At 39.7% G+C, this 15,751-nt stretch overlaps 1 protein-coding gene across 5 annotated transcripts in view; it reads right to left on the reverse strand.

The window, feature by feature from the left end:
• The window catches only part of TP53BP1 (tumor protein p53 binding protein 1), a 95,827-nt gene that overhangs the window by 29,763 nt on the left and 50,313 nt on the right, over positions 1-15,751 (reverse strand). For 3 of the 5 annotated variants that reach the window (XR_003515876.1, XM_027571738.1, XM_027571737.1), the window contains exons 13-15: positions 11,357-12,680; positions 4,670-4,789; positions 3,695-3,898 (exon numbers count right to left, since the gene is read on the reverse strand). Coding sequence is in view for 4 of the 5 variants with exons in the window: in XM_027571738.1 (XP_027427539.1) it covers positions 3,695-3,898; positions 4,670-4,789; positions 11,357-12,680 (1,648 nt within the window). In the remaining variant the exon portion in view is untranslated. Of the gene's footprint in view, positions 1-3,694; positions 3,899-4,058; positions 4,643-4,669; positions 4,790-11,356; positions 12,681-15,751 lie in introns of those variants that run through there. The other 2 variants (XM_027571740.2, XM_027571739.2) reach the window with 2 other exon arrangements.

Consider the following 15,751-nt stretch of genomic DNA (forward strand, 5'->3'; position numbering starts at 1 on the left):
TGACTCTTGATCTTGGGGTTGTGGGTTCAAGCCCCATGTTGAATGGAGAAATTACTTAAGAATAAAATCATTAAAAAATAGGGGTGCCTGGGTGGCTCAGTTGGTTTAAGTGGCTGCCTTTGGCTCAGGTCATGACCCCAGGGTCCTGGGATAGAGCCCCGCATCGGGCTCCTTGCTCAGCAGAGAGCCTGCTTCTCCCTCTCCCTCTACCTGCCTGCCGCTCCCCCTGCTTGTGCTCTGTGTCAAAATAAAAAAAAATCATTAAAAAATAAATATAAATAAAGATTCAAGGCTACTACATACTCTCTTGATAGGCTGTACTTGATACCAGATATAATAAAAATGGAAACATAATACTTTAATTTCAACTGAATAGTAAGATTCAAATTAATAAGCACTGAAAAGCAGAATAGCACTGTAATTTGGACCCAGATTTCTGGTTCTTGAAACTACTTAGTTGTTGTTTATTTTTTAATTTTTTTTAAAGATTTTATTTATTTATTTGACAGCGACACAGTGAGAGAGGGAACACAAGTAGGGGGAGCGGGAGAGGAGGAAACAGGCGTCCCCGCCGAGCAGGGAGCCAGATGCGGGGCTCGATCCCAGGACCCCAGGATCATGACCTGAGCCGAAGGCAGATGCTTAACGACTGAGCCACCCAGGCACCCCTTTTAATTTTTAAAGAAGATTTATAGATTTGAGGGGGGGAGAGAGCAAGCATGTGTGCACAAAGTGTGGGTGGGTAGGGGCAAAGGGAGAGGGAGAGAGAGAATCTCCAGCAGACTCCCCGCTGAGCATAGCTCAATATGGAGCTCAATGCCACGACCCTGAGACCGTGATCTAAGCTGAAACCAAGAGTTGAGACGCTTAACCAACTGAACCACCAAGGAGCCCTGTTTTCATTTTTTTTTAGAAATCTCTATGTGGGGCTCGAACCCACAACCAAAGCAGGGCACGAACTTAGGACCCAACATCAAGAGTCACATGCTCTTCCAACTGAACCAGCCAGGCACCCCTGGTTCTTAAAACTACTTTGAATTCAGGCTATTCCATTTACTAGGTGTTTGACCCTAGGAAAGGTGCTCAGTCTTCCTATGCCTCAGTTTCCTCAACAGGTTTGTTGTGAGATTTACTGAGATGTACATGTAAAATGCCTGGCGTATCGTAAGAACTCGAAGTATATTAGCTAGAATTTCTTTTCTTTGGTCTCCAGAGAATGAGAGGCCCTTCTTATTCAAGTCCACGCATTCTACCCATAGTTTTTGAGAGCTTCCTCTCCCAATGCCCTCAGGGTTTTGATCCAACTATTTCCCTTATTCCCTCATTTTTAACCCATCTCTCTTCTGGAGATTTTGTTCCAGTCTATAAATCTCCTTAGGCCCCTATGCTTAGGCATAAAAATGAAAAAAATCTCCTCCAATCCTGAATTTCTCTCTAACTTGGCATATTTTTTCTTCCTTCCTCATATAAACTTCTCAAAAGTAGAATACATTTCTACCTCTTCTCCCCATCAATCCTAAATTACCTTTAGTGTAGCGCCCACCCAAAGCACCGTACTGTAAGAGTTCTTGCTAGAGTCACCAAATGGATCCTAATTGCCAAATCCAACATACATTTTCAGATATACCTTATCAGACCTACACTTTGGTGTCTCACAATGTTATCTTCTTGTTAATTCTCCTCCCCATAGACTTCCATCTTCATACTCTCCTAGTCTTCTTCACTGAATGTTCCTTTACAGTCTTTTATAAGACTTCTTCTTCCCGTTCTAACTCCATTAAATAGCATTTACAAACTACTTAGTGGAAAAATTATAAACTTTTGTGTCAGACAGATCTGATTCAAACTCTAGGACTACCTCTTGGCAGTTATTGTGATCTTGGCGGAGTGCCTGGGTGGCACAGTTGGTTAAAGCGTCAAGACTCTTGGTTTCAGCTCAGGTCATGATCTCAGGGTCATGATCTCAGGGTCCTGAGATGGAGCCACGTGTCAGGCTCCGTGCTCAGCACAGAGTCTACTTAAGACTCTCTCTCCCTCTCCCTCCTCCCCACCCTCTAAAATAAATATTTTTTTAAAAATTATTGGGGCACCTGGGTGGCTCAGTCATTTCAGAATCTGACTTCAGCTCAGGTCATGATCTCAGGGTCCTGGGGTCAAGCCCCGTGTCAGGCTCCACGCCCAGCAGGGAGTCTGCTTGTCCCTCTACCTCTGCGCCCCCCCCCCCCCACCCCGGCTCATGCTGTTTCTCTCAAATAAATAAAATCTTAAAAAAAAAAAAATATTATGACCTTAGGTATATAACTGGAAGAGCTCTCTTTGTGTCTAGAAATAAGAATATCTACTTAGAGTGCTATCATGAAAACTAAATTCAGATGTAGATTCATTTTGGGTTTTTCTCCCCCGTCCCTCTTACCTCCAAATTCAACTGGTCCCAAGGTTCTCTCTGTTCTACTATTTACCTCTCAGATTCATCCCCTCATCTCCATCCCCATTACTAATGACCCTATTTCCTGGTTAAACAAAGACTGAGTTTCCCAGGCAGGCGAACAGGAAATAGGCAAGGCAAGGTAAGGAACAATGCACAAAGGCACAATGCTTTTTTTTTTTAAGATTTTATCTATTTATTTGACAGAGACACAGTGAGAGAGGGAACACAAGCAGGGGGAGTGGGAGAGGGAGAAGCAGGTTCTGTGGTAGCAGGGAGCCCAATACGGGGCTGGACCCCAGTACCCTGCGATGACCGAAGGCAGGCGCTTAACGACTGAGCCACCCAGGCGCCCCAGGCACAATGTTTTTAAACACTCAACTGATCCTTTTAAAAAAACAAACCTGGGGCACCTGGGTGGCTCAGTCAGTTGAACGTCTGCTTGGGTCGTGATCTCCCAGGGTCCTGGGATCAAGTCCTACACTGGGATCCATGCTCCACGGGGAGCCTGCTTCTCCCTCTGCCTCCCTCTCTCTAGCTCTTTCTTTTTTTTTTTTTTTAAAGATTTTATTTATTTATTTGAGAGAGAGAGAGAATGAGAGATAGAGAGCACGAGAGGGAAGAGGGTCAGAGGGAGAAGCAGACTCCCTGCTGAGCAGGGAGCCCGACGTGGGACTCGATCCCAGGACTCCAGGATCATGACCTGAGCCAAAGGCAGTTGCTTAACCAACTGAGCCACTCAGGCGCCCTCTAGCTCTGTCTTTCATGAATGAATGAATGAATAAAGAAAAAATAAAACAAATCTGATATTACTCCCTTACCTAAAATTCTTCAGTGTCTCGGCATCATGTAAAAGGCCTTTCCGAATCTGGATCCTACTTTGCAGCCTCCTTTGTACCTTCTCTGCATTTTAGCCATACTAATCAATGTGCAATTAATGTGAGAAACAGTCAACATAAGCCTACAATGTGAATCCACAATCCTACACTGTCTACCCTCTTCCGAACTATTTCTGAATATGGAAACCAATTACTTTAGAGATATGGGTTTAACAAAGAGAAACAAACAGCACCAAAGATTATAAAATGAAGCTCTTCAGTAACAAGACAGTGACTAGCCAAAAGCAAAGAATTAAATCTATGAGAATAAGACTTAAGAAACATATTTATAATTATACAGGTATTAATCACTGTAACTAGAAGATAACTAATACGTCTCAGATGATCCACAGATACTAATTACCCAAGATTAACATAAAATAAAACTTACTTTCCAGACTAAACTGCAAAGACTCTTCACTCGTCTCTGTCTCAGGACTGACCAGTTTCATTCTTAGACATAATTTATCATCCATTTCTGGGGCAGTCCCAGGATCTCCTTTTTCATTCCCAAGTATGGGATCGTTGCTCTCCACCATGCTTTCAGACATGACATCACTGGTTGCTATTGTGCTTTCTGGATAGTTGCTAATACCTGAAAGAAGGGAGGCAGGAGGAAGAAAGAAAGAACACTAAAATACAAACATGAAAAACTGCAATTCAAGGTCATCAATTTGCCTGTTTGGCTCCACAGCTCTGCAGGACTGCAGGGGGTTCCTAGGATAGATCCTGTCACAGTATGAACAACTACGCACTAGTTTTGACACCTGGTCTTAAGAGGAGCAACAGGATTCAGTTCCACTTCTGCATCTGGACAAAGGATGCTGCATGAGCCCTCAGCCAGCCCACATCTGCCAGCATCAGGCATAGGTAGCAGGAGACTCCAGACGGCATGATTGTTACCTCCCAGCACTGACTAGAGAAAACAAATAGGTTAATGCAGAAGACTACTGGCTGCTTCAGGGAAGGAGGATCTAAGTTTTCCTGCCCTGTCAAGCAGCAGACTGATAGCCAGGGTACTGAATAAATAGTACTTCTACCCTACCCTATTTCCTGACCCTTCCTTATAAAAATAGCTCTATTATCATTGCTTAGCACTCAGACTCTACTGCCTTGCAAGTAATAGAATAAAATCCTCATAAATATTCTCTTTCTTCCTTCCTTCCACCCTTTCTTTCTTCTCATCACCGCTCAAAATCTTCTGGGAGTTAAACTCATGGAATCAGACACCACAAACTTATTCTTCCTAAGACAAAAACCAACCTTATCAGGCAGGCCCAACTCCTCAGATCTAAAAGAATCACTTGCATAAAGAATGGTATCTCAAAAATTCTGCTTTAAATACCATTATATTTTAGTCACTCACCAATAGGAGTACTGTGTCTCTTGGGTTCCAATTTTAGGTGACCAATAAGAGGTGGAGTCGCACCCGTCAATGGTGGGATAATTTCACCTTCTTTAGGCAAAGTGAAATGAAATGGAGTTTCTGGAGGGGGTAAAAAAAAGATGAACAAAAAGGAAACCAAAATGGAAGTATAGAAAAAAAAAAAGTAAAAGTAAAAAGAACTACAAGAAATATTTCAATTATTCTCCTCCTGTGCTCCCCAAATCGGGCTCATTCCCAACACCCCTCACCAGGCCTCCCAGATAATTTCCTACTGTTCTCTGTGCTCCAGTTACAGCCATCAAAAACAGGACTGACAGACACAAAGCCTACAACCAGAAAACAGACAAACTGAGAGGCCCAAAGTGTAGAGGCCCTGAGGAACAGGAGATGAGAAGTAACATGTACTGACCACTCTAGGCCATAATAGTATAATATTCGTATCTAAACGTCTGCACAGTGGTAAATCTCACATACAGGAGCATTCCCAGTATATACATTTTGGTTAGTCATCAATAAATTAATATAAACATAAAACATTTGTCAAGATATAAAACTTAACTTTTTAACTAGGCCCTGGTTCCAAATTTTTACTAATCAGAATTAGTAAACTGCCAAAATCACACTTTCTGATTTCTTGTTTACCTCTTTTAATAAAATGACTAAATCTGGAAGGAAAAAAAGAACTGTGCCACACTGCTCCTATTAAAACCTAACGTCTGAAAATTTGTACTTACTTTCCTTTGATGGCTCAACATACCTACAATCTGCCATACCTAGTCACTTTGCAAACATTTTGCCTAATGTGTATCCTAATACCACCAAGCAATTCTCCAATTCTCAGCAGACTGACTGGGTGTCTTTCAATTCTGACACTATCTACCTGGAGATAGCATCAGATCCCACAAATTAAAAGCTCAGTCCCAGGGTGCCTGGGTGGCTCAGTCATCAAATGTCTGCCTTCGGCTCAGGTCATGGTCCCAGGGTCCTGGGATCAAGCCGCACATTGCACTCCCTGCTCAGTGGGAAGCCTGCTTCTCCCTCTCCCACTCCCCCTGCTTCTGTTTCCTCTCTCACTGTGTCTCTGTCAAATAAATTAATAAAATCTTAAAAAAAAAAAAAGCTCAGTAACACAAGACTGCCCCCAGTAGAGATGCCAATCGCAAAGCCAGGTTGTTACCTGTGTTTCTGACCAAATGGCTATAGCCTGAAGATCCTACGACCTCCTCCCTCAGGTATGATTAACTTACAAGGGCTGCTCACAGTACTCAGAGAAACACTTATTACTTACGTTTACCAATTATAAAGGACACAGATGAACGGCCAGATAAGACGGTACAGAGGGTGAAGTCCACAGGGGTTCTGACAGCAGGAGCTTCAGTCCCCATGCAACTGGGATGAGATACCTACCCTCCTGGCTCATTACAAGGAGGAACCTTATTAAATCCTGTTCAAGAGTTTCTATTGAGCTTTAATCTCCAGCCCTTCCTTCCAGGAGGAGGGTGGATAGGACTGCAAATTTCAATCCCCTGTCACTAGGTCTTCTTGGTGTACAGCCCTGTCCTGAGGCTATGCAGGGATACCACCTCATTAGCATAATCCAGAAGTGTTTGAAAGGGTTTGTTATGAATAACATAAGAGGTGCCCCTCTTATGTTATTGAGGCCCCTCTTATATGAGGTACCTCAATTAAGCATCTGCCTTCGGCTCAGGTCCTGATCCCATAGTCCTGGGATCTGGCCCCACATCTGGCTCCAGCCCCACATCCAGCTCCCTGCTCATTGGAGAGCCTGCTTCTCCCTCTCCCTCTGCCTGCCTTTGGCTCAGGTCATGATCCCAGGGTCCAGGGATCAAGCCCCACATTAGCTCCCTGCTCAGCGCGGAGTCAGCTTCTCCCTCTCTTCCCTGCTCATGCTCTCTCTATCTCTGTCACTCTGTCTCTCTCTCTCAAATAAACAAAATCTTAAAAAAAAAAAAGTAACAAAAGATAGTCCTATCACTTAGAAAATTATAAGGATTTTTGGAGCTCTGTGCAAGGAACTGGATGAAGACCAAATCTATTTCTCTTAATACCACATTTTTCTCTTTTCATCTTTTTCCATTCCACTTCTATTCTTTATTATCTTTTATATGAAGCACTTTGATACTTTTGTCTTTAGTGTCACAAAACAACAACAAAAAACATCTCTTACATCTATATGTGAGAGAAAATGAATTAGTAACCTGAAGGGATGAAAAAAGAAAATGAAAAAACTTTAGAAATAAAGGATGAGGGGCGCCTGGGTGGCTCAGTCGGTTAAGCGGCTGCCTTTGGCTCAGGTCATGATCCCAGCATCCTGGGATCGGGCCCCACATCGGGCTCCCTGCTCATTGGAGAGCCTGCTTCTCCCTCTCCCTCTGCCTGCCACTCTGCCTACTTGTGCTCTCTATTTCTCTGTCAAATAAATATCTTTTAAAAAAATAAAAAAGAAATAAAGGATGAAAAGTATATATGCTCAGCTAAAGGAACTGCAAAGAGTATGAGTGAAGAATCATAGAATCACACTTTTTTTTTTTTAAGATTCATTTATCTTAGAGAGAGGGAGAGAGAGAGCAAGAGCAAGGGCAAGTAGAAAGGGAGAGAAAGAATCCCCAAGCACACTCCCTGAGGGGCAGCAGAGCCTGAGATCATGACCTGAGCCAAAATCAAGAGATGGACACTTAAACAACTGAGCTACCCATGCACCCCTCAGAATCACATCTCATGGCAAAGAATTCCACCACAGTAAGAGAAAAAAGAGAAATGGGTCAGGTAGATAAGGATTCATTCTCTGAAAAAAAAAGAAAAAAAAAAAAAGGATTCATTCTCTGGCAATTCCCTAAAAAGCAAGTCCTTTAGGTTAATAAAGAAGAACTCAGAATAGATATAGAAACTAAAAAGTAAAAAAACATCTCATGAAGCATCAAACATTCCAAAGATGTATTTTACAGAATTTTAGTTCCTGGAACAATCACCTGCACTGCACTGCTCTCTTGACAAGAACCATCCCTCATATTATGATTGACCACACAGACTTTTGAAAATCTACATGAAATGTTTAAGTCCATCCTTCTAATGTCATACCATAATATGCAAACTTAACATGCAAACATTAATTACTGAACATTATTTCCCTGTAACAAGGTTTCCTTTGCATAGCACAAGATAAAACTTATGAAAATTATTTTAGCACCACTGACCCAGCTGCATTCCTACAGCCTAATGGAAAAATGAGTCTAATTTTATAGGCAACACTGCCACTATTTATCTGGGCCTTCAATGACTCATTCCTGGATTATTACAACAGCCTATCAATTACATTCTCTGCCTGAAGTCTCTCCCTTTCCCCAACCCACAATTCTTTCAGCACAAAACCAAGGCAACAGTCCTATAAAATATTACTTTGAACATGTTAGCCCCTTGTCAAAATGCCAAAGTTTCCACTAGAAGATAAATTCCTAACTCTTTAGTCAGCATTCAATTAACTAGAAGCAGCCTTTATTTTTAGTCTTTAATTATTCATATTCAGAAAGCCTCTATTCAATGTCCTCCAAATGCTTTCCCATTTCTCTGCTTTTGTTCAACTCATCTGAAAGACACTACTAATCTAGTCAAGTTATCACCATCCCGCAAAATATTTTAGCCTTTAATACTGGAATTTTCCACATATTTAATTATTTCTCTAACATTTAGCACGCTTATTGTTTAAATTATCAAGTCCCTTCTTGCTGTCCCAGATTATCATGGGCTATCCTACTGTATGCCAGCATATCAACCTATGAAGAAAGACAGCAGTGAACAAAAGGAAATTTAATATCAATCATCAAACCAGCTGAGTGGGGTGTTTGCCCTTATTACTAAGGACTTTAGAGAATTCATTAGTTCAAAGCAATTATTTAAAACCCTGTCAGGAAGGTCTCCCTGACTTCTAACTTTGTTACATCTATAGCCCATTTAATCTTCTTTTGTGCTCAAAAGAACTGGTGGTCACTTCTTACAACTCATTAAAAGCCATCTAATTAAAAATATAAGAATTTCTATACTGGGAGACATGCATAAACAGTATACCCTAAGAGTCTGCCTGTGACATTAATGGCTAATTATGGCTATTAATGGCTAATGATATTCCATAAAGTAAGCCAATAAAGGTTAGAGCTGGAATACAAAACATACCTAGCTTCCCTGATCATTATTAAACTATCATAGACTACCACTTGTGGATTTAATTATAGACTTGCTGAACTTGTCGCAATTTTTCACATAATCAACCTATCAAAAGTATATTCTATATTGAAGAAGGCTGGATTTCCAAGTACCATCTTTCTAAATTTCCTTTTTCAAAGTTCAAGAGGTCTCCTTAAGGGGCACCTGGGTGGCTCAGTCAGTTAAGCACCAGCCTTTGGCTCAGGTCATGATCTCAAGAGTCCTGAGATCAAGCCCAGAGTCGGGCTCCCTGCTTAGGAAGGAGCCTGCTTCTCCCTCTCCCTCTGCCTCTGCCCCTCCCTCCTGCTCATGCTCTCTCTCTCTCTCTCTCTCTCTCTCTCTCTCTCGCTCGCTCTCTCAAATAAATAAATCTTAAAAAAAAAAAAAAGAGGCCTCCTTAAACAGATGTCTGAAGAGGTCTCCAAGTTATCTATAAATACAGGCACTTAACAGTGATTGTCTCCTTTTCTCTACCAAATCCCTCTCTTCTCTTTCCTGTTTGAACTTTCACAATTAAGCATGTATCTTTTTTTAAATCAATAAAGCTATTAACAAAAAACAAAAGTACCCTTCTAACTTTAGTACACAGAAATCTAATTAAACAAACCTGGGACTCAACCAATTCATACCTTTCATTCTGTCTTTCCAGACTAAAGAACCATTAACTTTTTAGGTTACTCTCATTTAAATTAGTCTCTCTTAAACTTTAGCAACTAAACAACTGTATTTTAAGTATAGAATAATTTTTTCTCTTTTCTAGCAATGCTCTCCTGAATGATTTACTCTAGAGGTAAATTCAACAACTGTCTTTACTATTTTTAGTTTGCTCAAAAACTAAAATCTTGAAGCAGAAAATAACTTACTAGTATTTTCAACAATCTAGATAAGTATTAGTAAAGTAAGTTTTACTAAGGCAATGTCTACTATAAAAACCGTCCCTGCCAATTAATAGTGTAAGCAAGAATTCATGGAGAATACTGTTAATCTGATAGAACTAATATCCCAATGTTAGAAGCTTCTTTTGCATACGGTTGCTAAGATAATTTAAAAAATCCTTCTGGGTGCCTGGGTGGCTCAGATGGTTGAGCGTCTGCCTTCGGCTCAGGTCATGATCCCAGGTTCCTGGGATCGAGTCCCGCATCGGGCTCCCTGCTCCTTGGGAGCCTGCTTCTCCCTCTGCTTCTCTCTCTCTCTCCCTCTGTCTCTCATGAATAAATAAAATCTTAAAAAAAAAAAGCTTTAAAAAAAAAAATCCTTCTAAGTAACTATACTAAAACAATCTATAGGTCTTAATACTTTCTTAGCCTAGGTCAACAACAGTATTTAGATGTAACACAATTACAAAAATAGTCAATACAAAGTATCAGATTATTCAGATAGTTGCCATAATTTGTCAGATTCTACTACATTACACAGTTGTACAGGAGTAAAAAGCAGAGACTTCAGAATCAGGAGATGTAGGTTCTAGTCCCACCTCAATTATTAACTAGCCATGACTTTAGAAAGAAGAAACTGAACCCATAACCCTTAACTTCTTTTTCGGCTATAACATTTTCTTGTTCTGAAAAGCGGGGAAAAAAAAGTCCTCTTTACAAAACCTAATGCCTAATAAATAGGGGCAATTTTGAAAGTTAAAAAAAAAAAAAGTACTACTAATAATCACACCTAGGAAAGTATAAGCCACCAAAAGTTCTGATCACCCATATTAATAGCTGTGATGACGCCCAAATACTGCTTCTCATTTCCATATCCCAAGAGGCTTGTTTTCTTAAGTTTGTATCTTGTTTTTATTTTTTTATTTTTGGAGTTTGTTTTGTTTTTAAATTATATGAACTGTAGGCATTTAGAAAGTTTGGATTCTTTTCAGCTAATGTCATATAGAAAATTCTACAAATATTTCAGAAAGCAATCTATATTCTCATTCTGGTCTTAGATAAAATAGGTAAAGAACACAAACTAATTCCTTTTCCAGTTTAACGTTTAAGATGTATATATGTTGAACCAAATTTAGAACCTTACCTAATGCCCAAAAAGAGGAAAAAACCAGTAACAGTACACTCATTAACAGTGTTCTGAATATTTTACTATGTATGGTAATAATAATAAAAAAAAAAATCCTTGTATTTCAAGGCAACTGTCAAAATACAAAAATATAAAAAATGGTTGGGACCTAGGTAGAAAACAACAGACTGATACAATTTCTAAATACTTAGAAAATTCATATTGATTATTCCTGAGTTATAAAGCTGATAAACCTCAGATGATTCCACAAATAATTATAGCTACAAAAGAAAAACACAAGGCAAATTTTTATATTTCCCAACTATTAATGGCTATTCATAAACATAATTCTAAGGTAATTTTCCGCCCTGACATAAGCATAGTTCCCTCCTACCTTCCATTCCAAATTATAATTTGGTTGGAAACACAATTTACAAGCACACTCACCACTAGAGCTTTCACAGAAGCTTTGTGAAGCATGAGCAGAGGCCTTCTCCAGCTCCTGGGCTTCTACACCAGAGCCCAGCTGCTTTGTGTTAGCTATTTTTGAGTCTTTTGTTAATGAGTTATCAGTTTTCTCTTGAGGTTCAGCCTGCTGCATCTCCAGGTCAGGTCTCAGAGCATCATCTGCTCTCTCTAAAGTCAAGGGAGGTTGTGGAGAGTGTCCTTCTACAGGTTCCTTTTCTGCAGTCACTGATTTCAGATCTCCTTCATATTCTGCACTCTTTCCTTCCTGGACATCAGTTCTATTCTCAGTACATGGTTCTATTTCTGGAGCATCATCCTCCCACGACTGGGAATCTGAGCATTTCTCCACTCCCTCTGAAGGTTCAGAAGAAACATCAACTCTGGGAGATGGTTCCTTCACATCTACAATGACAACACTCGAATCCTCTGAAGTAGCTTCTTCCCACGCTTCCTGATCCTTATGTTCCAATTCTTGGTCAAGTACTGGAATCTTTTGGGGGGAATCGATACTAATCACACTGGTTTCAACTTCCATAGCTTCCTGGCATTCTTGTTTTGAGATTTCTTTTGGAAGACACAACCCCTGGGACTGAGTTTCAGTCAAAGAAAGGTGCAATGGGACACTCTCCATATTTTCTTCTTTGGGATCCTCTCCTTGACTCTCACAAGGAGTCTCCGGGATTTCTTCAACCTCAGACCCTGAAGACCCCTCCTCTGGATGATGTTCTTTAATTTCCATAGCTTCCTCCTGATCTAACACACTAGAGAGTGCCTCAGATCGAGTAGCTGGGGAAGGAACTGCCTGACTCCCTGAATCACAAGTGAGATCAATACAAACATCTTCTGCTACAGTCTCTTCTCTGCCTTTGCAGCCAGAGGCTAAAATACCAATGTCATCTCTGGTTTCTGTGTCATCCCCCTTCGTTTTATCATTCTGATTTAGTTCTACTTGGCCATCTTGTGCTGGATTCATCAGGATATTATCATTTTCAGCAGGAACAAGTTTGGAATTGAGAACTGGAGACATGGGTTCAGTATCCTCAATCTGGGTGTTTTCTCCATCTTCATCAATCCTATGAGAACTCAAGCTCTCCATCTTTGGGGACTGACTATACTCACTTGTAGAAAGCATCAACTTACAAGAATCCCCTGTCAAAGATAGCCCAAGATCCTCAGTGGTATTCTTTGATTCAATTTCTGAAGTTTTAGAACACTCAACAGTCAAAGATGAACTATGCAAATCTCCACCTTTCTTCCCATCATTTGACTGTTCTTCCAAACTTGGAGATGGAATGAAAATGTCCTGAGGAGGAATAAAAAGAAATAAATCATTTGTTCATAATATTTCTTTTATATCTAATCCTTGAATTCCTAAAATTTCTCAATCAATTGTTCAAGAATTATAGAACTCTAGGGCCATATCTCAGAAATACAAAGCTCATAAATCAGTCTTTTCAACAACACAAGTCATTCTGTTTATTCCTTTTCCTGTGAACCACTAATCTAGAATCAGCATAATATAAACAAAAACAATGTTAACTTATCCTTCCAAGGGTAGGAAGACAAATTTAACTGTACATCACCAAGCTACTAAAATCATGTCATATGTTTGGTGGGCCTTCAATTACATAGTAATCATTTGAACAAATGCTTACACAGCCCACTTCAGTTCTCACAGTGTGGGAATATACACTTACTTTACTTCCTACTATTTCAAAATATGCTAGCATTCATAAAATAGATGTCAATCCAAAGCTCACAGTATCATCGGTCAACAGACACCACTACATACCAACAAGGATGGCTGAGGTTAAAAAGACTACATCCTGTTGGTGAGATGTGGAACAACTGCAACTCTCATACACTGCTGGCAGAAATTCCACTTGTAAGTATTTACCCAAGAGAAATAAAATCCTATGTCCACACTAGGATGTGTATGCAAACGTTTATAGCAGTATTATTCATAACAGTTCAAAGCTGGAAGCAACTCAAATGTTTGTCAACTGCTGAATAAACAAATTGTGACTATCTCTATTATGGAATACTACTCAACAATGTAAAGGAATAAGATGTTAATACATGTAATACGAATGAACCTCAAAAATACGCTAAGCTAAAGAACTAGAACACAGAAGACCATATACACTTTATGATTCCAACTATATGAAATTCTAAAAAAAAAAAAAACTATAGTGACAGAGGCAGAAGAGTAGTTGCCTAAAGTTGAAGAGGAGATTAGGGCGGGGGGGGGGGGGTGCGGGGAAGGAATCAACTGCAAAGGATTATGAAGAAACTTCTTAGGGTGAGGAAACTGTTCTACACTTTGATGGCGGTGGTTATACATTTGTACACAACTACCAAAATTCATCAAACTACCCACTTAAAATGGCATTTTATTTTAAATATAATATTAAAAAAAGAAAATAACCCAAAGCTTAGACATGTTTTTATAAGAACTTACATTTAGTGTGTTATTTTGCCTGACATAAATGCTATATAACTCTAACATAGCTGGTAAGGCATTAATTGCCTATGATTTTTAAGGGAAAGAGAAAACCAAAACAGGATGCCAAACATTCTGTATATTCCATAACCGCTTATATTTCAAAGTGTGGGGTCACTGTTTACCATCTCAGATGATAAAAAGTCATAAATTTGAGATTCTCAGGTATGAGTAAAAACTGGCTCAACATTTCTAAATGGCACTAGGACAATAAACAGCAGCCTTGAAACTTCATATACCCCTTTGCCCAATAATTCCATTTCTGGGAAATGATTTGATGGAACTGGGACTTAAGCTACAATACTATACAGCACAAATTTATTACTTAGAATAGGAAACAATATAAAACACCTTAAATGTATAATAGGAGATTGATTTAAAGACTTTTTTTTGTAAGTAATCTCTACACCCAATGTGGGGCTCAAACTCAAAACCCGGAGATCAAGAATCACATGCTCTTCTGACTGAGCCAGCCAGGCACCCCAAGAGATTCATTTAAAAATTATGATACAAAGTATTCCATCATGTGAGTGTTATCTACATAAAATTACTGATGAGGGGCACCTGGATGGCTCAGTCGTTAGCATCTGCCTTTGGCTCAGGGCATGATCCCAGGGTCCTGGGATCGAGCCCCGCATCAGGCTCCCTGCTCAGCAGGGAGGTTGCTTCTCCCTCTCCCGCTCCTGCTCCCCCTGCTTGTGTTCCCTCTCTCACTGTCGTCTCTCTCTCTCCCTGTCAAATAAATAAATAAAATCTTCTTAAAAATTACTTTTATGAATATTAAAAGAGGAAAACATTCAGGCTATGCACCAAATAGAAAGTTTCTATTTCAGTGAAGAAAAAAGTGAATACGTAGTTTACTATAGTCTTTTTATACATGTTTATATGATTTTAATGTATTCTTAAATAAACATATAAATAAAAAGGTTAAAAGTAGTTATTTCTGAGATAGGATAATTGATGATCTCTCTTTTTTTTTAAGATTTTATTTATTTGAGAGAGAGAGAGCGCATAAGCAGGGGGAGCAGCAGGCAAAGGGAGAGGGAAAAGCAGACTCCCCACTGAGCAGCGAGGCCGACGCACGACTAGATCCCAGGACCCTGAGATCATGACCTGAGCCGAAGGCAGATGCTAACAAATGAGCCACCCAGGTGCTCCAGGATAACTGATGATCTTACTTTCATTTATCTATATATTAGATATCCTCTAAAGAAATATGTAATTTTTTCTTACCACAGAAAGTCATTTTACAAAGGCTTATATATAAGACATTGCTAATAAACTACAAGTATCTTTTAAGTAAAATTCACGTAACAGAAAATTAACCACTTCAGAGTGAACACCTATTTACAATGGAGTGCAGCTCTATCTAGTTCAAAAAATTTTCATCACCCCAAAAGGAAACCATATAACCATTAAGCAGCTGCCCCCCTTATCATGAATACCTTATAAGCATTATCACAGTAAATACTGGTGTGATTTTATTTTTTACAGGATTTTTATTCAATATATGTAGAACTTCAATCAGGGGCTAACCAGCCTATCAACAAGCTGTACTTCCTAAAGACTGCCTGGATCTAGTCTCTGAGTGTCTGGCCCATAATAATGCACAGTGCTGAGTCTCCCTGGAGGCCTGGTCAGAATAAGTGAGCTAAGTGAACAGAAATTCCCCAGGGCTCTGGATAAAGAGTGATGGAGAACTGTAAGGACTACGCTCAATATGAGTCCATCTTTAAGTCTAGATTCAGTACAGACCTAAATCCATAGTACCCACCAGTCAAAAACTGGTCTCATATATAGAGAGCTTAAGAGCTATTCATACAGTCATCTGTAATCTAATTTGTCATCCCCCAAATTAACATGTATGTCAA

Source organism: Zalophus californianus, chromosome 6, assembly GCF_009762305.2.
Source record: "Zalophus californianus isolate mZalCal1 chromosome 6, mZalCal1.pri.v2, whole genome shotgun sequence".
In the NCBI taxonomy this organism is placed as follows: Eukaryota; Metazoa; Chordata; class Mammalia; order Carnivora; family Otariidae; genus Zalophus; species Zalophus californianus.